Source organism: Zea mays, chromosome 8 (genome assembly GCF_902167145.1).
Source record: "Zea mays cultivar B73 chromosome 8, Zm-B73-REFERENCE-NAM-5.0, whole genome shotgun sequence".
Classification (NCBI taxonomy): Eukaryota; Viridiplantae; Streptophyta; class Magnoliopsida; order Poales; family Poaceae; genus Zea; species Zea mays.
In genome coordinates this window covers 122,477,277-122,504,504 of record NC_050103.1, presented here as the reverse complement: position 1 = coordinate 122,504,504, position 27,228 = coordinate 122,477,277, and the positions used below count along the sequence as shown (strand labels likewise).

Sequence of the window (27,228 nt, the reverse complement as noted above, 5' to 3'; positions counted from 1 at the left end):
TATTAAGTATTGTATGAATCGATTAATTATGTAAAACGAATTTTAATTTGGAAAGGGAGTACAATTTAAATACATCTTTGCATCAGCACAACCTTAATGAATTGGAGGTAGAATTAACAATCATTGTATTATATTTATATTTACTGGATACCTCAACTGGAAATAAAATGATATAACGGAATCCTCTAAGGTCATTAGGTGTAAAGCAATATAATAAAGAGCGGCGATAACCAATGAACAAAGTTAGAAAGATGGGTGACACCATGAGTGAAGCTGTTTCCTTGAACAAACTTTCATGAGAAACATTCTGTGATCTGACCTATCCACCTTCAAACATGTCATTCAACAACAGTCAACAATGATAGGCATCAAAGCACACACCCACACACACCGCCACCCACCCCTCAGACCAGGCTATTCCTTGTCATTTTACAAGTTATCTGATCAGCTAATGTGCAATAACATCAGTTTGATGGCCTTGCAGTCTCCGACTTAAGTGGTACTCGTCATGTTTAGCAGGCATATAAGCTCCTTACATGCCTCAAAATTTGGAAACGACGGGGCCAGTACAAGGTCCAAGTTGATCATCTGTATTTGCCTAACTCCATTTTCTTCTTGAGCGCCTTCTGTCCATGGTATATGAACGAGTCAATGATACCAGAAACGGTGAACACACCTGAGGATCATGCAGACCAATTTTGTTAGTTGAACTCATTGAAATCATAGCTGAAGCTATTTTTAAAAAAAAAATTTGCAGAAATGCGACTGATTGCAGACATCTATTGCCACAAAAGCTCCGGTTTAGTATGAACACTACAGCAAATGCAAAGCTCAGAACAGGAAAAACATGTGGGGAGTCGATTCCGCAAAAAGTATGCCGTTTATCAAAAGGATGGTCAAAGAATTGCTGGAGCATTTGGCAAGACATGTGGGTTAATAAAAGGTTTCATTTACAGAAGAGTGAAGATTGTAGATGTAGCAAATATCTTAACAAATGGTAACTACACCTATACTAAACTTGATGCTCATACCTCCCACTATAGCACAAAGGTTTGTCAGGTAGTGGAGTAGGGATCTATTTTCTTCTGTGAATATCACCTGCAAAATAGACAGTTCAATTCTATAAGGACTGCTGACCTGAACGACTGAAATGAGTAGCTTTCAATCTGAGAGGATTACAACAATGCTACCTGCACTAATAAAAAATAACTAGAAAATAATTAATTTAGTCACATATATGTGAAAATGATAAAAAAGTTCATGATATACAAAAAAACTGTATATGCATCTTTTGTTACTCTGTTACCTTTATAGGTGAGAAATCATAGAAGAAAAATACTCCAGGTTGGGATTTCGGACGAACATTTCCATCTCTAAAATGTTCCGTTACCGAGAACTGGAAATGAAAGTAACATACAGATATTAATGTTGAGGGAATATAAAACGTTGCACATATTCAATAGTTCCACAAACCTGGTTTGAATGAATACCGCGTCCTCTAATATCAGTGTATATTGTAGGGACAACCTTAATAGGAAACTCGGTAAGTTTTTTATGCACCATTAAGCCATACAACTGCAACATACATGCATGATGAAAGACTCACTTTTATGAAATACTGGTATGTCCCATCTGAAGCTGGCTGTGTCCACTGAGCACTGTGTTCATAAATGGTGAAGTGGTTTAGAGTAAGAAAATACATATTTAGGTTAATAGGTGTGCCTAAAACAATGGGCACCATTTTATGCTCACTGAATGAAACATAGATAGTTACCCATCAAGTGGATTAACAACACCAGGGAATTCTGTCCCAAAGGACAGTTTGTTTATTTTGTGGCTAATCTGGTAAATTTACAGGTAAACATATTAGAAACATTGAAGTAATCAGTCAAAATAATCTAGGGAAAAAATTTAACATGGGCTACTTACGTTGAAACCACCCTCAAGTAATGACAGCTCAGGCACATCTATGTTTGATTCATAAAATCCTTTGCCTGGGGCGAAGTGAAAATTTCCAGCAACTTTACTGACATCTAAAAAGCCAAGGACATTGCAACCTTCATCTTGCTGAGTTTTAACTCTATCAATAAAATCCTCTCTTGCACACTAAAACAGTCAACAAACACCAGTGGATCTCAGGAATAAAAAAAGTGTGCAGGAAACCTTTAAAAGTTCACCAGAAAAAGTTACATGCTAATTAGAAACCAGCACATGAAGTATATAACTCAAAGGGCACATTCTGAACCAGAGCTAGTGACAGGCAAATGACATCAAAAAATACTTCAAGTATAAAAGATGTCACTACATTGCAGATGGCAATTTCTGTTAATCAAGGCAGGTGATGGATCAAGGAACCAAGCATACAAGCTAGGGGCCTCCACGTGATTGTGATTTCTTAAAAGCAGTGAATCAATTGTGCACCATATGTTAAAAACTATGATTCTCCCAAAAAAACAAAATGTAAACCTTCATGACAAATAAATCCAGGTAAAATAGCTGATATACCTGGTCAATTAGGTCAGGATTTGTTAGAGCCCACCCTTTCTTCTTATATGCTTCCCTGACTTCTTCGCAAGAATTACAGCATTGCTCATCCGACTGAGCTCAGAGTAGGTCCAAGCAAAGCATAACATGGATAAGGAATGCTGAAATAAAAGTTATAATAAAACAAAATGAACCAAAAAGAAAAAAAGGTGTGCATACCTCTTCAGCACCATAACACGTGCCACAATATTGTTCACCTTTGTCAAGCCTTCCTCCATGTTTTTGCAACGGCCTCTCGACCTATACAAAGATATATTTTTCTATCAAGGATATGCATGTGAATTGCTAAGAGTACAACCAAGACAGCCTTATATCTTCAGTTGACTAGGTTCCGTTTTGGTTGTGGTACATATTGGAGGAAACAAGAAACAAAATATCTGACAGTCACATAGAACAGTTTCAAGATAACACGGTTGGAAAACGCTTCTATACTAGACTCAAATATAACAAAATGAACTACCTACTCCTTCTGTCCTATAATAAATATGTTTTAGAATTTCCACACAGATTACGGACGCTGGAAAAGACGCATGTGCCCAGCTCCTTTCCTTTCCTGGAAGATATCTCTTGAATTTGGCAGTTACCGTTTGCATTGCACCTATAACTACCCTCCTTATTAGGAGGCAGTGTTCCATGTTTGTGTAGAATGTTATTTTTTGGTGGACAATTTTTAAACCTTATAATATTATTTATTTTGGGACCGAGAGAGTATGCCATTAAAAACAGAAATTGCCATCACAATTTGGTAGTTTTCTCCGTGAGTTCTATGAATACAAACTTAAACTTCTAGCTTCTCGATGTCATCACAATTTGGTAGTTTTCTCCGTGAGTTCTATAAGCTCTTTAAGGAGCAACAATTCAGCAATGAACTAGACGAAAATACATGGGCTAAGGACAGAAGAAATTAATAAATTGACTGGTAAGCTTATAATACTGTGTGGTTAAAAAGACAAATCGCTTATATCAGTTTCTTCTGCCTAGTCTTCTATTTTTTTTTAATGAACCACAGACGGCTCTCAATTTCAACCTTCTGTTTGAAAAATATAAACTGTGCTATTGCCCTAGAAATGTGGACAGGTGTATCATCTGTTGGTTGGTTCAACTTTTGAAAGAAGAGTGGAAATTCTACCCACACTTCACCCACCATAATTGCTACAACTGTCATAAAAACATGATCAAGTCTGCATCAGAGGCCACTAACCTTTGCTCCGCCAATGCCTTCTTTTCTTGCTTCAATAACATTACCATGTGAATTTAATCTTCTTTTCTCGATGTCATGCCTCTACAGGGAAAAGGAAACAATGGAATCATTATATGAAAGATAAAAAACTAAATTAACAAAGTAAAATAACTTCAGAACGTACAATGTCATGATGCTGCTCTCCACTAATATCCGTTGTATCAACGCTGAGGAGTGTGCAAGGAATGCTCGGAAAAGTAATATCAAACTGCAAATTGGAGTTACCATTACAAAAGACACTTGTTAGGCACTACCGCATGAAGATGTATGTGTCTGTCTCTTTAAACAAGAATAGAAGTAAATAATCTACAGACAGTTAAACTGATAAAAAAAAGTACTAACATTTACTCGTAGCCTTTCCCCTCTTGATGTGTCCACGACTAACTTAGTCTCTGTTGACGAATAAAAATATGACCCTAAACACATTATGTACACAGAAAAACCATTAGGTGACGCTTCATTCCACTTATTTAAGCACAATATGTAACATAACAGCATTTCCTTGACAATAACGGCATGTTGGTACGAGGAACAACATCAGTAGATCATAGATTTTAGAGGTAGAAACAAGATGAGGTTAAGTTTTTCAAAGAGCAATAAAGAACTGCAAAAAAAGAGATGACAAATGCCATGAATTTCATAACGGGACGCTAAAAGACAGGACATTAGAATTTGCCAATGACAGAAAACTACAAGGCATAATACTATCCAAACTACATACCTTATTTAGTCCAATTTTTTTGGACAAACACTTGCAAAAGTAAGGTGTATTTATTCTGGGATAATGGACATATTCCTCATTTCTATAGCCATTTTAGCCTAAACTTTGCAGCTTTGCCACAAATTCAGAACAAATGTTAGGTGGATACACATGAGCTTGCCACAGGAAATATGAATTGTGTGCCACAAGCGACGGCTATAAATTATCCAGTACTCTGAAGGAAACACTTGACAAAAAGAATTTTTACCCAAAATGTAACTCAGGTACTAGCACAGCAGGTTCCAGAAAAGGTGATATAAGTTCGTGTCAGTCCAAATTTCCTGACTAAAAGTAGAAGCTTTCCCTCAAGTAGAGTTTACTCAATACTGACACACAATTAATAAGGAGGTGTTTGAATGCACTAGAGCTAATAGTTAGTTAGCTAAAAAATTGCTAGTTGAATTAGCTAGCTAACAAATAGCTAGCTAACTATTAACTAATTTACTAAAAAATAGCTAATAGCTGAACTATTAGCTAGTGTTTATGTTTCTACCTAATTTTAGCCGCTAACTATTCACTCTAGTGCATTCAAACATCCCCTAAGAGCAAAGTAGAGCTAATCCTCAGTATGTAATTGTTTGCACACGTGATTGTAACATGAAAAGAAATATAAAACTCAAACAGATCAAAAGGAGACGTCAGTACTTAAATCCAGGTGTCTACCGGATAAAGAGTATTGTCCCCACCAAATTGGGACAACTGAAGGAACCGAAAGCAACTGAAAATCCAGCCTTTTTTTGAAATATTCCAGCATCTGGGAGTCTCACTCCCAAATAGAGCGTATAAATAGCCGTCCACGTTATGCATTATTAGGATTCGCGTCCATGCTCAACACTAATTTCGGCATAACATAACAAAACACAGATCCCTTCCCTCCATACACCGTCAACAGCACCAGAGCTTAAGCCCAGAAGTCTGCTGCATTAATCTAGACGGTACCATGCAAACGCACAGTAGCTTATCGAAATTTATCTCTTTTTTTCTCTCCACATAATCACAGCATGCAGCAACAATGAGTCCCCAAGAGGAGCTCAGAAAATTCAGTCTTTTCTTTGCTTCTTTTTTGAAGAGCTTACATCTCGAATTCTACAACCATGCCGGGCCAACAAGGCCGCAAAGTAGGAAAAGGAAAAAAATCAAATCAGACAACTGCCGGCCGCCGGAGAGTCACTTACTGGTCTCGGAGATGAAGAGGAGCAGCATAACGACGGCGGCGACGAGCGTGACGATGCCTCCGGAGAGCGTCCGCTTGTAGAAATCTTCGTTCACCTTGGGGTACGCGTCCAGCCGCTTGAGCCTGTGCAGGAACGCGTCCATCTCTCCTCGTACTACTCGGCCGCCGGCGCCCGACGGCAGTACCCACGCTGGCGATTGGCGAACCCTAGCCCGCCCCTCTGATCCGAGCTCCCGAGAGCACTAGCACGCGGAAACCGCGGCGATGCGGCGCGACGTGAGGTGGGGTGGCGTATAGGCTTTGACCGCCGCGATTCCGCGAGACGCCGGCGGGATCGGGGTCCGGTCAGGGTATGGAGGCAGGGAGGCGGAGATTGATTAGACGAGGACGCGGTCGTCATATAGCGTGGACGCGGTAATGGTTGGATTTATTAGGTCAAATTCCACGCACGCGCGCCACGCGGCGCGACGTGGTTGGCCAGTTGCAGCGGGAATGCGTTGGAGCCCGCCTACGTGGCAGGTCCGGTTCGTTGGGAGGCAGGTTTATGGAGGGACCAACCTAACAGAGTAACAGCTCCGCTAGTGCACGGGATTCCTGTTTGTCGATGACGTTTTCTCAGTCGTGCGCGGATCTTACTAAAACATGAGTTATATAACAAATATAATATTTTAATATAAATAGGTGTATAATTTAGTGCTAATCTTTAATCATGTTATTAAAAATATTATATCGTATAAGAATAAAATTTTGTGTAGTTTTTTATCATTTTCTCCCTACAGAAAAAAAAAACTGAAAATGCATATAATTTTGTGTAGTTTTTTGCATCATTTTCTCCCTAACGCGGCGGCTTGAAAACAAGCGGAGTTTCAAGAATAGAATAATGTCAGGATGCCGGTGTCGGTAAAGCAAATGGAAGAGAGCGCGGGAATGAAGGATGAGGGAACCGATTAGGGATGGCAACGGGTACATACCTGTCGGGTAGTACTATTCCATACTCGTACCTATAAAAAAAATTCTACCCGTCGAGTTACCCATATATATTCGTGGGTATAAAATCTTACCCATACTCGTACCCGCGCGGGTATTTTTACCCGTCGGGTAACCCGTACCCGCTAGGAAAGAATTAAATTCCAATATACCAATCACTCAAAATATTAAAGAAACATATAAAAACAACTTCAATTTCACATATAACAAATTATATGATTACATAACTTAGTATCTAGACAAATGATAATTAGAGAAGAGTTTTATTCTAGCTAAGTTAGACTCTATTAGATGTTTATAGTGCTATTGATGCGGGTATATTTTACCCACGGGGTAGACGGGTATGGGTAGTACCAACCCATACACGTACCCGTCTACCCAACGGGTAGAGGTTTTTACCCATTAACATACCCACGGGTAGAGAAGTCATTCCGTACCCGCTTTCATATCGGGTAAAACTCGTCGGGTATTCGGGTTTTGGGTACCCATTGCCATCTCTAGAACCGACATTCAAGAGGCGGGCGTCGCAAAAGGAGGCCAAATTCGTGTGTGTCAAGAGCAGAGCGGGGTTTGTTTGGTTAGAGCATCTCTAACAACGTGACCTATAAAAATGCCCTATAATTTGAAAATAAGTATATTTTATAGAATTTAGGGCACCAACAAAACACCTCGCTCCAACAGTAAAGCCCCAAATCTAGATTATAGGGCAGCCCACTACGGTGTAGTATATTTGAGTCACTTGAGAGGATGACCTATAGTTTTTTGACAAAAATTTATGAAATAAGACACTGTTGGAGTAGTTTTTCCTATGTAGAGCATCATATTTCAATTTAAGGCACTAGTTTGAGACATTGTTGGAGATGCTCTTAAAAGTTGATTAAGAGGGATTGGGGTAGATTAAATCTCCTCCTCCCCTCAATTTATATTTAATTGAACAAGCTCTAATTAGGTTATGGGCGTTGACGATGGGAGTGCAACAGCTACGATGACGGATCTCATGGCTGGGACGCGTGCGTGCGGCCAGGCAATGGAACCACTAGACCAATGATGCCAGCTGCCAGGTGATTGTGAATTGTGGAGAGGTAGGTTTGCAGTTGCAGTGGAGTAGGCTAGGAAGGGAAGGAGCCCCAGTGAGGAAAAAAATTTGGTGTAGCACTGCTACAAACTAGAGTGGTTTGTAGCCCTTCACAAAAAGGAGGATAGACTCCACCTGCAGGTCCAGCAGATAACGTTTTAGTTGTATTATTGTTGCTGCGGGTGGGATCTATCCTTATTTTTGTGAGGGGCTACAAACACTCTAGTTAGCAGCAGTGCTGCACCAAATTTTTTTCCCTAGTGAAGCCCAGGATCGCGGTACTATGCCGTGTGAGTTGTGATGGGGCTGAAGGTTGCTTCGAGTTGGACTGTTGGACTCGTACGGAGCATGCGCTGCTCGTCGTGGAGCTTGAGAGCGAGCGTCGTGCGTGTCACATGGGGACATGGGGTCATGGGGAGGACAGGGCCCCCCTCTGATCTGACTGCTCTACAGCCGCCTCAACGTGTACGCTTCTTTTACAGTTGAGTTTCGTGCATGCACTGGACGCTAGCATCGTACGTGACGCTGCTGATCCTAAGGCACTCATGGAACCCTAAATTTCTACTCTAAAAGGAATATTTCGTCCTGATCATCGAGATTCTCTACTCTATCCTGTAATACTCTGCATTCATATTTACCCTAAATATCTACTCTATACCAACTATAACATATTCTATTATTTATTTTTCAACTCCCTCCAAACCAGCCTCTCACAACGTTGCGTCAGGCCCCACCCGTGGTCCCGCCTGTCTCCTGTGCAGTTCCACGGACGCGAACGCTGTATATAGGGTCGTTGCTAGCCAACTGTATTTTAGCGTCGTCTTTCCAGTGAACCGCTGCACCTAAATTCGAACTCTATATCATACGGCATCCTTTCCAGTCGTGTTTCCAGTACGCCAGTGCGGGCAGCCTAATCGCACCAACGCCATCGTGTCGCCATGCTGGCAAATGAGCAAGTAGGGGTGGATATCGAGCCAGCTCGGCTCGGCTCGACCGAGCTCGAGCTGGCTCGTTAAGAAAACGAGCTGGCTCGGCTCGACTCGTTAAGGAACCGAGCCAGAGAACCAGCTCGGCTCGGCTCGTTTGCGAGCTCGAGTTGGCTCGTTTAGCTCGCGAGCCACAACAAAAAATAGTATACATGTATATATACAACAATATAATCAATTGCTAGTTAATTTTATACTAATTTAACACTAGAAAAGACTAACAATACTCATAATTTTATATATCACATCATTTAAACCCTAAACAAACATAGTTCGTCACTTATTAATTCATCCAATACAAGTATATGCTTTGTTTTATAGATAAATGCTAGCTCATTTGAGCTAACGAGCTGGCTCGAGCTCGTGTCGAGCTGGCTCGTTAACGAACCGAGCTGAGATGTTAGCTCAGCTCGTGATAAAATTGAAACGAGCCGAGCCGAGCTGACCACGAGTCGAGCGAGCTCACGAGCCACGAGTATTTTGTCCAGCCCTATGAGCAAGCTTGTAGCTTGACGACGAAGGTATGTCGTCTGCTCGTTGTTCTTGGATCATGGATTAGAGACAGAGGAAAGCGCAACGAAATGGGGGCGAGCGGCTGGATGGAGCAAGAGCAATCGCGTCCCTACTCGACCCAATCAATCATTACTCATTCCTTCCTTATGCATACACAGGGTGGTAGCTCAAGAGCGAGCGGATTCTCTGTAGTAACCTCTTGGAACATACATAGGGGGCGGGCGGCGCCTAGAAGCTACGCTAGAGGATCCGGTCGTGCTTCAGAAGACCTCATTGGCTGTCAGCAGTACCAAAGGCGACCAGGATGGGCAGGAGGTACCGAACGAGAAGGCGAAGACTGAAGCAGGAAGGAAAAGAGAACGCAGGCCAAATCCCAAGTACATAGGAGGGCAGTGGAGAAATTAGGCTTAGTAAAACCAGGCCCAACAGAGGAGTTCTATATATACACTACGTGCTGTAATAATACAGGTAGACTTGGCTGAACCTAGGCGGCGGCAGACACTTTCACAATAGAATACCGTCCGACGGCGGATTGGCCGCGGAGGCGTATCTGTGTGTTCATCGTGAGAATCGAAAGTAAGGGCGATCCTTACAGTTGGTATTCGGAGCCGAGCTGGAGCACCACCACGACTACCGGACGAGGCTGCAATCGAAGACCGAAGCTATGGCACCGGCGAAGAGTGATGATCTGGTGACACAGCTGTTGGCGAAAATTGAGGAAGGGAACAAAGAGACACACCGGAGAATGGAGGTGATGCAGACGGCGATTGGTAACATGGAATCCACGGTGAAGAGCGTCATGGGGGAACAAGTAGAGTTCCAGAGGTGGCGACCTGAAGTGGAGACCAGGGTGACAGAGATCGCTGAGGCGCTCCAAGCCATCCAAGCCAAGGTAAATGAAGTGGCGCAGAGATCTGTGTCAGCTTCATCGAAGGCGGAAATTCCAGCCACGAACGGTGCGTCGGGTTCCGCGCATCTGGAACCACCCTCTTCGGAGACGACACACGGGCATAATCGCCACCACCAGTCAGACCATTACCGGAGAGCGGGTGTCGGGAACGATACGTTCCGGTCACCCACTCCGGTCGGAGGTACGATTCCACCCCTCAATCGCGACCCATTCCGATTCGAAACCATGGGGAGAAATTCATTTGGGGCTTGGTCTCACGGATCGGGAATGGGTTCTGCAGTTCCGAATATGGATTTCCCTTTGTTTGATGGATCCAACCCAAAATTGTGGAAACGACGGTGCGAAACTTATTTTGAATTCTATGCCGTAGAGCCAGAGATGTGGATTAGGCTAGCCATCATGCATTTCAAGGGTCCAGCAGTGTTTTGGTTACATGCCGTAGAAAATAGATTGAGGGAGATGAATTGGGAAGAGTTTTGTTTACACTTGAATACCCGTTTTGGTAGAGATCAACATAATTTGCTGATTAGGCAGTTTTACCACATCTACCAGCAAGCATCTGTAGCAGAATACATAGAGGAATTTGATATTCTTATGCATCAATTACTTGCTCATGAAACCCAGTTAACTTCATCCATGATCACTGCTAGATTTGTTGATGGGCTCACAGATGAGATTAAATCTGTAGTAGTCATTCAAAGGCCTTCAGACCTAGATACTGTTTGCTCCCTTGCTCTTTTACAGGAGGACATCCTGACAACCTCAGGAAGGAAGGATGGTAGAAAGATGGAATTCAAGGGGTTTATGAAGCCACATCCAAGGTCTTCAGCTGTACCCACTACCCAAGTGGCGTACACACCAAGGGAAGACCGTCGCCGTCAGTCAGGATCCAGTGTCAAGCCTGATGACAGCAGACTCGCAGCTTTGAAAGCTTACAGAAGGGCCAAGGGTTTATGTTTCAAGTGTGGAGAAAGATGGGGGCATAACCATACCTGCTCAACCAGTGTTCCCTTGCACCTGGTGGAGGAAATGTGGGCATTAGCCAATTCAGCTGGAGAAGATGATAGCAATGAAGAGACAGATGATCAGATTGACAAAACAACTGAAGAAACAGTGTTAGCAATCTCAATTGCTGCAGTTAGTGGAGGAGAGGGTAACAGAGCCATCCGACTATGGGCTTCAATTCACTGTCAACAGGTCCTAATACTTGTTGATTCCGGTAGCTCAGCCAGCTTCATGGGAAGTCATCTAATGGGGGCCATGTCTGATATACAGAAACTGAAGCAGCCCATGCAAGTAAGAGTAGCCGATGGTAGGCGCATGTGGAGCAAATATCTGGTGTCTAACTGCCAATGGCTGTGTGGGGGTATCAATTTTTGTACTGATTTCAAGGTGTTACCTCTGAGTGGGTATGACTTCATACTTGGTATGGATTGGCTGGAGAAGTATTGTCCTATGTCTGTGCATTGGGCAGAAAAGTGGATGGAATTTGAATACCAAGGAAAAACAGTTCACCTGCAAGGAATAGTTCCTCAGTTGCAGACCTGCCATCATCTGTCTTCTTCCCAACTGCAAGGCTTAGTCAGAAAGGAAGCTGTGGAGCAAATCTTAGAACTAAGAGAGGTAACTGAAAGTGAACAGTTGGACATACCTACACCGGTGTCTCAGTTGATTGAGAGCTATCAGGATTTGTTCCAAAAACCCCAAGGCCTACCTCCCAAAAGGAAAGTTGATCATACCATTCCTCTCATGCCTGGAGCTCAACCATTTAGGCTGCGACCATACAGGTATACACCACAACAAAAAGATGAGATAGAGAAACAAGTACAAGAGATGTTGGATACCGGAGTGATACAACACAGCTCTAGTCCTTTTGCGTCTCCAATTCTCTTAGTAAAGAAGAAAGATGGGGAGTGGAGGTTGTGTGTGGACTATCGAAAGTTAAATGCATATACGGTAAAGAACAAATATCCTATGCCCATATTTGAAGAAATCACTGATGAGCTTGGGGGAGCTACTATCTTTACCAAATTGGATCACCGATCAGGGTATCATCAAATTAGGATTAAGGAGGGTGAAGAATATAAAACTGCATTTTAGACACACCGTGGTCATTATGAATATCGAGTGATGCCATTTAGTTTAACTGGTGCTCCTGCTACTTTTCAGGCCTTTATGAATCAAATTTTGGAACCTCTTCTGAGAAAGTGTGTGGTGGTGTTTTTGGATGATGTGCTGGTGTATAGTGCAAATCTAGAAGAGCATGTGAAGCACTTAGAACAGGTGTTTGAGTTACTGAGGAAGAATCAACTTAGGCTCAAACAAACCAAATGTTCTTTTGCTCAGGACAGGTTGGAATTCCTTGGCCATGTGGTCAGTTCTAGAGGGATATCCACGGATCCAAACAAGATCAGTGTTATTCAGGATTGGCCAACACCTAAGTGTGTTAAGGATGTACGCAGTTTTCTCGGGATGGCTGGTTATTATCGTAAATTTGTGGCTGGTTTTGGCATCATCAGTAAACCCCTGACAAATCTACTCCGGAAGAATATTCTCTTTGTGTGGAATGATGAGACACAACAAGCTTTCAATGTTCTGAAAACAGCTCTAACCCAAGCACCAGTTCTAGCAGTCCCAGATTTTTCCAAACCTTTTGTTGTAGAAACAGATGCAAGTGGAATGGGTGTGGGAGCAGTTCTTCAGCAACAAGGTCACCCCATAGCTTATATCAGCAAAGCGTTGGGTCCCAAGAATATGGGTTTGTCCACATATGAGAAGGAATGCCTAGCTATTCTGTTTGCCGTAGAGCAATGGCGCCCATATCTGCAACAAGGGGAATTTGTGATTAAAACAGATCAACAAAGCCTGACTCATCTCGATGATCAAAGGATAACCACACCATGGCAGCAAAGAGCATTAACCAAACTTATGGGTTTGCAGTTTCGGATAACATACAAGCAGGGAATAGAGAACAAGGTGGCAGATGCTCTATCACGTCGACCTGATTTTCAGTCTGATGGTGTTGACCTGCAGTTGAATGCTACCACCTGCTCATCTGTGGTTCCCAGCTGGCTGCTCGAGGTATCCAAAGGTTATGAAACTGATGAGATGTCAAAGAAGCTACTAAGCATATTATCTACTGGAGGCCAGGTAGATCAGTACACATACAACAATGGAATAATTAAACACAAGAATCGAGTGTGGCTTGGTACCAACCGTGAGGTCCAGACTAGAGTCATGACAGCATTACATGATAGTGCAACAGGCGGTCATTCAGGATTTCCAGTGACCTACCAACGCATCAAGGCAATATTAAGTTGGCCTGGCATGAAAAAACACATTAAGGAGTTTGTGCAATCTTGCCTTGTCTGCCAGCAAGCGAAACCAGAGAGGAGTGGATATCCAGGGCTGCTACTTCCCTTGCCTATACCTGAACATTCTTGGCAAGTGATTAGTATGGACTTCATTTCTGGTTTACCTTTGTCACATCATTACAACTGTATCATGGTGGTTGTTGACAAGCTATCGAAATATGCACATTTCCTTGCTTTGGCACATCCCTTTTCAGCACTGCCGGTGGCAAAACTGTACATGAAGGAGATTTATAGACTGCATGGTATGCCATCTTCGATTATCTCTGATCGTGACCCCATCTTTACAAGCAAGTTATGGCAGGAATTGTTCAAACTATCTGGTACCAAATTATGTTTAAGCAGCGCGTACCACCCACAGTCGGATGGCCAAACGGAGAGGGTCAATCAGTGTTTGGAAGCATATTTGCGTTGCTTTGTTCACTCTTGTCCTCGACAATGGTATGCATGGTTGTCGCTAGCAGAGTTTTGGTATAATACATGTCATCACTCATCTTTAGGGAAATCTCCTTTTGAAGTTCTATATGGTTATTCTCCACCTCAACTGGGACTGGTGTCAGCTGATAAATGTTCAGTACCAGATTTGCAACAGTGGATGCAGACTCGCCAAAACATGTTGCAACAGGTGAAGCTGCATCTTCAAAGAGCCCAGGACCGAATGAAAAAACAAGCTGATAAAGGTCGTACAGAAAGGGAGTTCAAGGTGGGAGATCGTGTACTTTTGAAGCTACAACCATTCTGCCAGAACTCAGTAACCGAGCGACTGAACCACAAGTTAGCTTTCCGCTACTTTGGACCTTTTGCAGTCATCAAGAGGGTGAATTCTGTTGCATACGAGTTACAGCTTCCACCAGGCAGTTCCATACACCCAGTGTTCCACGTTTCGCAACTCAAACCAGTCGTGGGTAATAGAGATCCTGTTCATGACATGCTACCAGACTTGCCTCATGACTTGCAGGTTCCTGAGGAAGTATTGGACTCACGGCTAACCAGGAGAGGAAACAAGACCGTGCAGCAAGTACTGATTCGGTGGACAAACTCGCCGAGATCCTTGGCCACCTGGGAAGACAAGCAAGCTATCCGGCAGCGTTTTCCATTGGCATCAGCTTGGGGACAAGCTGTTTTTGAAGGGGGAGGAGATGTCAGCAGTACCAAAGGCGACCAGGATGGGCAGGAGGTACCGAACGAGAAGGCGAAGACTGAAGCAGGAAGGAAAAGAGAACGCAGGCCAAATCCCAAGTACATAGGAGGGCAGTGGAGAAATTAGGCCCAGTAAAACCAGGCCCAACAGAGGAGTTCTATATATACACTATGTGCTGTAATAATACAGGTAGACTTGGCTGAACCTAGGCGGCGACAGACACTTTCACAATAGAATAGCGTCCGACGGCGGATTGGCCGCGGAGGCATATCTGTGTGTTCATCGTGAGAATCGAAAGTAAGGGCGATCCTTACATTGGCTTTGCGTCAATATTGGGAAATGCTCGTGACCCATTATGGATCCTTTTGCATATCTCGTGCACATAGAAGTCTAGCACACACAATGTTATCCTAAATGCTAAACAGTAAACCGTCGGATCCTCTGTTTAACGTTTAATCGGACTACACTGACGTTTAAATGGACTAAAACGGATTATACGACGTTTAAACGGTCTAAACAGTCGTTTAGGATAACAATAAGCGCACATATTAAATTATCATCATTTATCTTAGATCTATATGTCTATGATTGCTCTGTATTTTTGCAAAGAACACCCTATGAAGTGGTGGAGTGTAGCGGCGAAAGATGTTATTTATAAAGAAGGAGCAATCAGATATGCTAAATATAAGATGGATAATGATGATTTAATATGTGCACTGTGTGCGTCAAACTCCCACGTGCATCAAATATGTTTTCTTTGGCTTTAGCGTAGATGGCCATCAGCAACCGTTTTTTAAATTTTAGTCCATTTTCAAAAATTCGCATCCACATATCTAGTGAGAACTATAGTGTTTGGATGATGGAGTCAACGTCATCATTTATGGTGTCGAGATTAAATATCTTGGTATCATATATTATGATGCCAAAGTATTATGATATAAATGATGTGGACTTTACCATGACTCCGACGTGGCACCGACCTTACCGCTACATTCTATGATGCAGAGGTTCCAATTCAATATTGTGGCGTCTCCTTGCTTTCATTGCTCTCTCTCTCTCTCTCTTCTTCGTCTTGCTCTATTGTGCACCTGCGCTCAGTGGCTGCTACCCCTCAACGCTCGTTAGGCCCATGTCCCTCCTTGCTGCATCCCTGACCCTACACCCCTAGTCGTCGGTCGCGCCCCTACTCGACATCACCTAGCACACCCCCACTCTCTTAGTGAAGATGAAGGTGATTTTTTTATACATTAATAATTTAATTAATAAGTTGGTTAGTATAAAGTAACTTAGTTATGTAGATAGTTAGTGGTATGCTAGTTAGCTAGTTAGTAGTAATTAATTACTTAGGTAGTTATTAATTAGGTAACTACCTAATTAGTAGTTAGTTAGTTACATAGTTATTATTTATAACTTAGTTAGCTAGTTATTTAGTTAGTAACATAGATAGTTTATTAGTTCATTAGTTAGTTAGGTATTATTTAGTTATTTAGGTAGCTAAAAATAGTTAGACAATATTTAGTTAGCGATTCGATAATATTTAGTTTGTATTTAGTCACTTGTATTAAATTTATTTGAAATGAAATAGATTGTTAATCTTGTAAGCTTATATCATGGAGGTAGTATGGACAGAAGTGAGTATGAAAATGTTTCCTTTATTGGAATGCAAAGTGAGTCTATGTTATTTAGTGAGCAATCGTTACTTAGTGAGTTGGTTGTGAGAGCTAGAGAGAAGCTAGTTGAGAGGATATTTCAAATGGGTTTGAAAGATCAGCAATGAGGACATAGCTCTAATATTTAGATGTGGTTGCGCATAAGGTGTTCATAAATCTCAGCCCTCATGTGTATTCACTAGGACCAGACAATCTAGGACCCTATGACCCTACATTACCCAACAATGAGGTGGATGTGGAAGATGTGTTTGTGGTCCCTGAAAGCATCTAGGCCCTTAGTTGGGTTTCAATGATTAATAACGACACTAGATTATTATGACTAACACATGTTTTGTAGAGGTGATATAAGTTTGGTCACGATAATATAGACTGATTGGGTATACATGGATTTTGTGCCCCCCATAACCCCACTAATGGTATTCGATTTCAGTTTTCAAAGGATGAGCGAGAAGTTTAAAGATGGCTAGTTATTAGTGTTGAATGGAGTTGGACACTTAGATTAGTGATAGGTTTTTTTGTTTTTCCTTTGTCCATTCTATAAAGGGGCATGGATGGGTAGCTTGACCTAGGTAAGTTTAGTGTTTAGTGGTAATGCACAATTGTATAATCTAGTTATAGGTAGCTATAGGATGTCTAAGAGAAGTTTAAAGTTAAATTTAACTCCAAGAGTGTTTCAAATAGACAAGTTAGTGATGCAGGTGCACCGAATGTGTTCGATGGTTCGATGTGCACCAAATATGGGGCACAAGATACAAACAAGCCCTATTTTCAAGAGAAGCATCACAAGCAATCCGTGCAAGAATCAAGTGCTCTCCATGAGCTGGTTCTTCGCCTCTCTAACACGGTGAACCGCTCACAAATGTGTACACACTTGAGTTATGTCGCCCACAAGCTCTCTAGATGATCACTGAACTCTCGATCACCACCAAACAGTCTAAGTGATGTTGATCGCCAAGAGTAACAAATTCAAACTCACTTAACCTAAACAAGGATAATGAGAACAAATGGGTGCACATTAACTACTATCAATGCGATAATAAGGCTGCTAATCAATCGATTACCAACTCTCAAGTCCCTCACTATGCAAAGGCTCTTCCTCACTCAAATGGGCTTCTTCAACTATTAGAATGGGCAAGAGGACTAGAATAGATGAGCTAGTGTGTATTTATAACCTTAAACCGACCAACTAGTTATTATAGTAACTCTAGACAAAATTCGCAATCGTTGGACTGTCTGATGGCAAGAGTCAAACCATCTCCTTAGTCTAACAAGACACAACGGTCACAGTGTGCTTCCCATGTTAGACATAATTGTTAAAGCATACTACATAAATCATATGGTCTAATACCTTTAGTCAGACCAACGTGATGCTCACGAAACCTCTATTGTCACTTTTGGAGAGTGTCGGACCAGGACCTAATGGTCCAGTGGTCACCCTATTCATAGGGTCTATCACTCATATAGAAAGAATCTTATTTGCTATAGTTGCACTATATGGTTTGGTGCCCTCTATCGGACTAGTATGGTGTACCCTAGAGCTCTCTAGTTTGTTTTCACAGACCATCGAACTCATCTGCATTGATCCGACGTCCCTGTTCATAGGGTCCGATGATCATGCTTCACTAACAATCTACATGGAGGCGTTAGACATCTCCATTGGTACGATGACCTTGATATTCATGGTCCAACACCTTTAAAACTTCACAAACATTCCAAAATTTGAAACTACAAATGGGGTCTGTTCCAAACACCTTTTAGTCCCCATCTAAGCTACATAGAGCTAAATATAACTAATATGTACCACACTAAACTCATTAGAAGCACATAGGTCAACCCACTAATTCATATTCCCCTTTATAGTACGGTCAAAGGAAAAAAAAACAAAGTTCTAAACTATTATAAATGTCTCTTAACTCTAATTCACACTTAGAAATATTCATCTTTGAAAAGCCACAAAACTTCCATACTTAGGGCTTGTTCAGTTAGCTCTCAATCCATGTGAATTGAGTAAGATTGGATGGGTTTAAATCTCAAGCAAGTTAAACTTGTTCCTAATTTTTTCCAATCGCATCTAGTCTTCCAATCGCATCTAGTCCATGGGTAACAGGATTAACCGAACAAGGACTTAGTGGCACGAAAACCATTGATCTCCCAAACAATAATCATTATTATGACCTAACTTAAATTAGCTCTACAAAATATACGTTAGTCACAAGATTATAATCTTGTGTTAAGAAGTTAAGATACATAGATCCTGTGAACGATTTGACACAGACGTTAAGAGGAGCGCTTGCAATATTCTGACCTCACAAATGTGTGATCAAAATGATGACCTCACAAAAAATAGCCTGCACCGTTGAAACAGAACAGCAGGAGACACCTGCGCAACACATACCTGAATACCTTCTCGTATAAGGAAGCTCTCAGACTTAGACATGTGTCTAGAAGATGTACACACTGACAGACACCAAGGAAATGATCCGCCAGGACATGCTACAGCTTGCTAGCGACCTACATACACTGACCTACCGGGCCGGGAAAAAGCTATACCCTCAATCTATCAAATGTTTCTAATACAAAAGGAAGGAAACCATATAAAGTAGAATCCTTGTATAATGTACAAAAATCACTATGAGCATTGTCAGCGCCGAAACTCAAAAGGCAGCCGAACCCGTTCTCCTGAGTTGATATTTGGGTTCTGGGGGAGGAGCAGAGCTCAGTATCTCATCCAACTCCTGAAAGTAAGGTGAAGTGAAGGACCCCAACAAAAAGGCAATGTTAGCAAGGCTGTCAACCTGAACATAATAACGTCATAAAATGTTTATTAGACCCGTAACCCATTGCATTTTAGCACCATGCTACTGTTTACCCACTGTCAACAGGAAGAGCAGCATGTAGCTCAATTACTTCATGCTGCCAAAATTTTGTGCATCACCACAACAGAAGGGAGCAACATACTCCCATTGCAATGGGCTAAAAAGAAACGGACTGTAAGGTCGTAGCATTGCGAAATAACAAACCTTGATCCCACCATGCTGAAATCAGCTAAATAGTGTAAACACCACTGGTACAAAGTTTCACATGATAAACCTATGTATCCGATGCTCAACAATAGCTCTGTATTTCAGTCAAAGCAAATCTAATGGCGCTGAACTAGTAACTTATGAAGCAAAACACAGACATTTTCCAATATCCAGTAAGTTCTCTGAATCGATGAGTTGTACCCCTTACAAATCTCAATAAGAGGGAAAATAACTTCCTTTCCCTGCTCTACATTCCCTTTGGTTGCTGCTTCAAATTCAAGACCAAGCAATCTGAACACAACAAACGTGGTCCTTCCAGGATGGTGGTAAATTCAGGTCCAAAACGACAGTAAAAGGCTGGCTGACATAATTCAAGTTCATTCTTCTAGGACTGGAAGAAAATATATTTAACCAAAGGTGATGGTTTGATGGTGGTAATACCGTAATAGATATAAGAATCTCAAAGTATCATAATTGTATGGAACTCTAGAATCGATTGCAGTTATCGCTAATATAAGTACATATATAGTACTCAGAGTATCTGTTACCAGGTAGCAGGACATGACTAGGGGTGGTAATGGATCGTGATCCAAATGGTTCTTCACAAAATGTCAAGGCCCTAAAAAATTATAGTTCAAAAATGACTAGAAATAGAGCCCGATTCTAACCCGATTCGATCCTTAAATCTTACAGTGCAAAATTTATAGCCCATTGTCAGCCCTAGACATGACACAAGTACATAACTGTTGAGCCATAGTAAGAAGTGAAAAGGGAACTGCGAAATGAATAAGTAGCTAGCATCGACCAATTGCTTAACTATCTGAGGAATAACAGTTTTGCTAGAATTGACCTTTCAATATCAAGACTTTTTGTTGAATACCCTCCACACAAAAGAAAGAATGAGAAAAAAGAAAAATATTATGAGTTCATGACAACACGAGACAAAGTACCTGCTGTTTCTTTAGCCTCTTATTCTCCTCTTCTAGACGGAATACCTTGTTTTCAAGTTCATTAGTATAAGCCTGCCAAGCACAATGCACATGGTCATGAAAACAATGGCTACGACACAAAGAGGAATGGGAAAAAAATCAATGCTCTAGCTGCTTCCATATCCTTGCTAAATAGTAAAGAATAAACATCAAAATCTGTACCACTCAACATTTCAGGAAGCCTTCATGTTGAACTTATAACAAGCAACAATATTTAATACAGAAATTAAAAATAAACAGGAAACAGAATTAGACCTGCTTTCTCGCTCTTGATCGCGCAGCTGATTCCCTATTCTTTATCATCCTCTTCTGCCTTCTTTCAACCACCTTATCCACTACCTCCCCTAAGGCACCACGCTTGCGCCCAGGTGTCTGAGGGTCCGAAAGTGCACCAAATGATGGCGAAGTAATCTGGTCATCAGAGTAAATTGAATCCAAAGTAGCACCTGTAGCAATAGACAATGGCTGAGGGCGCAACTGACTAGCCATGTATGAACCTGCCAAACTCAATTGCTGGGACCCCAAAACTTGCTGCTGGTACTGTTGCAACCACTGTGCTCCAGGGTTCAAACTAGAAGCAGCAGCCACAACAACACTGCTGCCAGCTGTATCCATATTGCTTGGAAAATCAGCTGAATCCTTCACAAGTCCTTCAGTAACAACCCCAGCTTTGACCAAGAAGTCCTCAAGTGTCATCTCCCCAAGTGTTGGATGCCTCTCTCGCCTCTGCAGACCATCCACCACAGTACTGGTCTCTGGTCCACCCTGGATGCCCTTCCACACCTCGTCAACAGTCTTCTTGCTCAACTGCGGAGGCATCAGGATGCTCCCCTGTCGCTGCAGGCTCGAGGTCCGATCAGGCTTGCCTGTGACAGCACCATCTGAATCTACACCATCAGGAAACACGCTCTTCAGGAGCTCATCAAAATTCATGCTAAGCAATGGCTCCCCCAAATGGTTCTGCACCTCATCGAGGGTAAGGTTGTATAAAGACCCTTGTCTTGCCAAACTTTGCATCTGCCTGTGTTGCCCAGGGCCGGCGTCACTCTCTTTGCCACCTCCAGTTTGTGATGACATTGCCTCTGAATCATGCACACACTCAGTGGCAACCTTAGGCTATCTCCAGCATCCTCCCTATTCCACTCTCTATCTCACTCCCTATCTCCACTCTCTAAACAGTGGAGTCTAAACAGTGCAGTCTATGGAGATGGCCTTAGTGTGGAGGATGAGTAGGGTCCGACCCAGTAAAGCACATGGGTGTATACATGTACAACCTATAAATTTAGAAAAGCAATCGAAGTTAGTATGCATAATACATGCATATACAGGTCAGATCCGAATACAAATACTAAGTTAGGGTTTGGGTGCATGGTTTCGCACAACACAACAGGATGGGACGACCAAGGTGATCGAGGGTGTACCTGGTGGTACTCGTCGCCGGCGAAGGGCCCGAAGAAGACCTGGCACCTAGCGCAGGCGGCAGCGACGGCTGCCCAGGCGCCGCCACGAGAGAGAGAGAAAGAGGGAGAGAGAGCACGCTGGGTGGCGACGGAAGAAGAAAAGGCAGGTTGCAGGCACCAGGCAGAACGGGACCGTGTAGGACCGACCTGAGGCGGTGAGGCTGGAGTAGACTGCAATCTAGGGCTCTGACAGGAATTGGGCTTCTCAAGGAACGGTGTAATCAGAAGATATGGGCATGTTTGATCGGATTTTGACCGTCAGATTTGGTTATGGACCCACAAATGTCTTTATTCTCCGTCCGTTTAAGTGAGAATTGATTTAGTAAAAACTGTCTAAAACAACGTGAATGCATTACAAAGTCTGAATTCGTGTAGAGCCTTTAATAGAACTTTTGATTAAGCAGAAAAGCCGCAACTAGAAATAGCAGTGGGACGGATTCGGGTGAGGCCTGTGGGTTTTGGACCCGTCGAGTCTAAGGTCAGGTCATATTTTTCTCCCATGGGGCTTTGATTTTAGAGACCCGAATTACTACGGGTTCCGGGCAAGTTTCAATATCCACCCACAGGTTTCCTCACAGGCCTCAAATTGCACACAGTACAATAGCCCAACTATGGGTGGCAATTTTAACCCGCGAATCCGAAATTCGATAGGTACCTGACTCGATGGGTAATGGTATAGGTGAAGATTTTGATCGACGGTGCACACGCATCAGACCCGAAGTTTCACGAGTGTGGGTTTCTATTTCAAACAGTGGATGACCCGCACCTAATCCAAAATTTGTTCCATTCTTTGTTTTGTGCAAAATGATTAAGATACAATATCAATTAGTTTGAATAAGTAACTTTGCTAGTGACTTAAGATTTTTTGTGTTGTTGCTCACCGTGAAAAAAGGCTTAAAATTCACACATATAACTCAATTATTGTTACTAATTAATTGTTTATAGCTAAATTATTGTTTAACTAGGTGGGTGCCCGTGCGTTGCAACGGAAACATATCGTCAACATAGGGAACGCAACTCCTATCAATCTGGTATCAAAGATCTCGACGATCATGAGCTCTACCGCTGCCCCCCTCCCCCCCGGCAGCAGCCGCCGCCAGCATCAGGCAGCCCCAGCAACGTCCAGCGCGCTGGTCGCAGCCTCTGCTTCGTCGGGAGCATGATGCTTGGCCGACGTCCGGATTATCAACCAGATGTCCGTGTTTTGCTACGGCTTCTGTATATTTCTTAGTAAACTTTGTTATAATAAAACATAGACATAATGTTTAAAATGTGTACACACGATGAACCTATATTCAAAAAAGATTGCTGATATAAAATTATAAGATTAGGTGGCTCACCGCTAGATACATTTGAGAGGTCATGTGAGAACTCAGAAGATGCAGCCATGATTAAATCCCTAGGAGGAAATTCAGCTACAAAATGTGCAGTTTGATTCACTGACAACTGAGTTACACATGATTCTAGTTGATTACTAACAGGTTCAATCCCAATCTCAAACTCAAACTCATTGTGGCTATCCAACAAATATGTTTTTGCTTTATCCTTCATGACAAGAGAAGCATTATAACTTATGCAAGTCAATCATCCATGGGATGGAAAACACCAGAATCTGGACCCTCAAGCTGTGTTAACTTTGTAGTTCTTTCAAGGTGCTTCTTTTGTGTATCCATATAAAATGGTCCAACAACACTGTCTTGCCATAATCAAATAGGCACATTGCAAACTCTTGAAGAAAAATATTTGAATGTACCTTGACACCATCAGTAGACTTAGAAACATATCAATGCACGAAACGACAAACTCTTGAAGAAAAATATTTGGATGTGGACCAGTTCAAGTTAGTTATGGGTTCCTAAGTTTTCTTTCCAGATTGTTTTAGTGGTTTTTTCTTCTTTTCTGCTTCTTTCTTCGTGTTTTTTGTTTTAGGGTGTGGTCGTCCCCTAGGAGCATGCTAATTGTATTTTACTTTCTCTTCTAATATATTTTTCGCCAACTCTCTTTCCGTTCATTTCAAAAAATATGGATACATAATAAGACACAAATTTATTTCCAAGCTATGCTAGGCGAAAGAGTTCTGGTTACAATGAAGGTTCGGAGCAAACGCCTTCAATGCATGGTAGAGAATATGCCGCCCTAATTAATATCTGCACCTGACAAATGGTCATCCTAGCAAATGTTGACTTTCCTTTATGGTTCTACAAGTTTAAATGTCAAAAAGGTCACACAAACGTATCCAAAGCTGCAGCTTCTTCCAATCTTGCTACACCACCTTCACATAATCAGATTTCGATTTGGATACCTTTTAATCATCGTGACAACCATACAGATTTAAACTACTGAACTTTCAGGCTTCTAGCATGAAAATGCTAGGCTCTGGAAACGACATTGTAACGCCCTGAATTTAGGGGTAGAATTTTTTCTTCTTTTCTCTCACCAAATTCGGGCGTTACTCTTTTTTCTCTTTCCCCGTTTGCTCCTTCTTCCCAATTTCAAACCAGTATAGCGGCAGGTGTCCGTGTCATGTATAAACCAAAACCTAAGTGTCATGGGTGTTGCATCATGCCGAAGCGCATTTCTTTGTCTGATGATGAGTGTTCGTCTTGTTCCGTTCCGGATTTCGGTTCGCGATTTAATTCCATTTAGTGGTCCGCGCTCGTCGTGTGTTTTGATCCGCGAAGTGGTTCGGCCCAGCCCAGCTTAGTCCAGCCCAGCTCAGCCGGCCCGGCCCGCCCCGGCCTGCGCGCCCCTGGCGCCCAAACCCCCCCATGCGCCCCCCCTCCCCTCTCTCTCTCTCATTTGGATCTCCCGCGCAACAACTTCCCTCTCCCTCTCCCACCTCTCTCTCCCCGTGGTGCCCTAGGGTTTGGAGACGACGATCACCGGAATTTGGACCCCGAGGTGAGCTCCCCTCCCCTCCCCTTCTCTTCTCTCTCTCCCTCTCCCTCCCCTTCTTCTCCCCACGTGCGCCCCCTTCTTCCCCTGCTCGCGCGCGCCCCCTGCCCGCCCCTGCTCGCCGGCGGCGCGGCACCCCCCGCCCCTGCCCGGCCGCGGCGGCGTCCCCCGCCCCTCCCCCCGGCCGCGGCGGCCCTCCCCGCCCCTCCCCTCGCGCGCGCGGCGGCGCCCGCCCCTTCCCCGGCCCGCGGCGGCACTCCCCCTCCCCTCCCCCGACCCCGGCGACCTCGCTCGCCGCTCCCCGGCCCCCGGCGGCGCCCCCCGCCCCTGCCCGGCCGCGGCGGCGTCCCCCGCCCGTCCCCCGGCCCCGCGGCGGCGCTCCCCGCCCCCTGCCCGCCCGCGCGGCGATCCCGCCCGCCCCTCCCCCGGCCCCGGCGCGGCCCCCGGCGCGGCCTCCGGCCCCCGGCGCGGCCCCGACCGACTCGGCCGCTCCTGGCCGGTTCAACTGCCCCCCCCCCCGTTCGGCCGCCCGTTCCCGTCCCGGCCTCGTCCGACCGTGTCCCCGTTCGCCCGTGCTCGCGGTGATTATTCGTTAGTTAACGTGTTGCGTCGCGCGCTTCGCCGCGCGACGGATTTGTCTAATTTCAGATTCTATCTGTGTGTTGCGTCGTGCGCTTCGTCGCGCGACGATCCATTTTTGTTTCAGGTTGTTTAAGGTGTAACGCCGCGTGTGCATTCACGCGACGTTCCACTTTGGACTCAGTTTAGTCGACGTATGCCGTTGTGCGCTTCGTCGCGCGACGTTTAACGTCTCCTCATAACTAAGGCGAAGTGCCTCGTTGCGTGCTCGGTCGCGCGACGAGTCGTTAACTTCTTAATTTGTTTTAGAGAGCTTTGTCGCGCGTCTCGCCGCGCGACCACCTTTTTATTTATCTCCACCTGCTGATAATAATTAGACATGAAACATGACTTTACTTTACGCTAAACATAGTGTCTACATTAAATTTCCTTCCATTAAGCGAGTGGTTAATTATAATCATGTAACGTGATCGTTTCTCGACTGTCTTTTCCTCTTTCTCTCTTAACCGTACTCACGAGCCCGCGTGGAACGTCTGTTTACTTATTGCTTTCTATTGTATGGTGTACTGGTCTTTTGTATTAAAATATGTGGATGTATGTATGTTTGCAATCGCATAGAGAACGATCCGGTTGAAGAGCCCGAGGAACTCGCAGGAGAAGCCCCTGAGAGCAGTCGGTTGGTGGAGGCAAGTGTCCTTTGACCTATCTCTGTCCTATTCATTCTTTAATTCACCTCCCGCTTTACACATTTATACCTAAGGATTGACTAGCTTTTGTGATCCATGTCCTTGTTCACCTACTTGGGTTGGATTATTATTGTTTAGCTTTATGCTATTGCTCAAACTCTAATCAATGAACATGATGAGATTATCTATGATACACTGTTTTCCCTTCTCTTATTATGATGTTGTACTTGTGGCCTCAAGGGGGCTCGAGCGGTTTCTCGAGTGCCTCTCCGTAAGGACCTGTTCTATGGATGACCGCCCGGGAAAACAGTGCAACCATGAGGGTGGAATGGGGTGCCCTTAGCTGAATAATTAGAGGATCCGGGGTGTAGTTCACTTAGCCGTCGTGCCGTCAATGGGGCTCGGTGTATGCGGCTCGCTCTGCCAAGGTTGATTTGTCCCTTGGGGAGGAGTGCGGTACATTTAGGAAACCTAACGGGTGGCTACAGCCCCGGGGAATCTTTGTAAAGGCTACGTAGTGATGCCCTGCTGGGTCACCTTGGTAGTGATCAATGGAGAGTCATGATCTCCGGGCAGAATGGGAATCACAGCTTGTGGGTAAAGTGCACAACCTCTGCAGAGTGTTTGAAAACTGATATATCAGCCGTGCTCGCGGTTATGAGCGGCCAAGGGAGCTCCAGTGATTAGTGAGACTTGATCAGAGATACTTTGGTTCAGGTGGTTATGAGATCGATGGTTCTGGTTATGACTATGGTGCTGGTAAGTGGTATTCTTTCCGTTTGGAAAGGGTACATCGGGCTAATAACTTGGGTTAATGCTAAAACTTGGCTTTCTATTAGTAAATAATAATCTGACCAACTAAAAGCAACTGCTTGACTCATCCCCACATAAAGCTAGTCCACTACAGCCAAACAGGATACTTGCTGAGTATGTTGATGTGTACTCACCCTTGCTCTACACACCAAACCCCCCCATCCCCAGGTTGTCAGCATTGCAACCACTGCTCAGGCGAAGATGAAGCTGTGGAAGGAGACTTCCAGGAGTTCCAAGACTATGACGAGTTCTAGGCGTGGGTTAGCGGCAACCCCCAGTCGGCTGCCTGTGAAGGCCGCGTTTATCTACGTTTCTTTTCCGCACTTTGATTTACTGTAAGAACTATATGGACGTCTCAGACGTATGATGTAATCGACTATTATTCCCTTTTAATACTATTTTGAGCACTGTG

General features: G+C 43.6%; 2 protein-coding genes across 2 annotated transcripts; both read right to left on the bottom strand.

Moving 5' to 3' along the window:
* Positions 1 to 257: 257 nt before the first annotated feature.
* Positions 258 to 6,107, bottom strand: LOC100193691 (DUF1692 domain, endoplasmic reticulum vescicle transporter protein). The gene is made up of 13 exons (NM_001138783.1): positions 5,720 to 6,107; positions 4,127 to 4,200; positions 3,909 to 3,992; positions 3,746 to 3,826; positions 2,704 to 2,784; positions 2,506 to 2,598; positions 1,930 to 2,106; positions 1,775 to 1,842; positions 1,607 to 1,658; positions 1,474 to 1,527; positions 1,307 to 1,396; positions 1,032 to 1,098; positions 258 to 676 (listed from the first exon to the last, which is right to left on the bottom strand). Exons 1-13 carry the CDS (start codon positions 5,859 to 5,861, stop codon positions 585 to 587), a joined length of 1,155 nt encoding a protein of 384 aa, NP_001132255.1. The 5' UTR covers positions 5,862 to 6,107; the 3' UTR covers positions 258 to 584.
* Positions 6,108 to 18,764: 12,657 nt separating this feature from the next.
* On the bottom strand, positions 18,765 to 22,019 carry LOC100283911 (uncharacterized). The gene is made up of 4 exons (NM_001156809.1): positions 21,805 to 22,019; positions 20,639 to 21,657; positions 20,345 to 20,416; positions 18,765 to 19,106 (listed from the first exon to the last, which is right to left on the bottom strand). Exons 2-4 carry the CDS (start codon positions 21,458 to 21,460, stop codon positions 19,026 to 19,028), a joined length of 975 nt encoding a protein of 324 aa, NP_001150281.1. The 5' UTR covers positions 21,461 to 21,657; positions 21,805 to 22,019; the 3' UTR covers positions 18,765 to 19,025.
* Between the last annotated feature and the right edge of the window lie 5,209 nt (positions 22,020 to 27,228).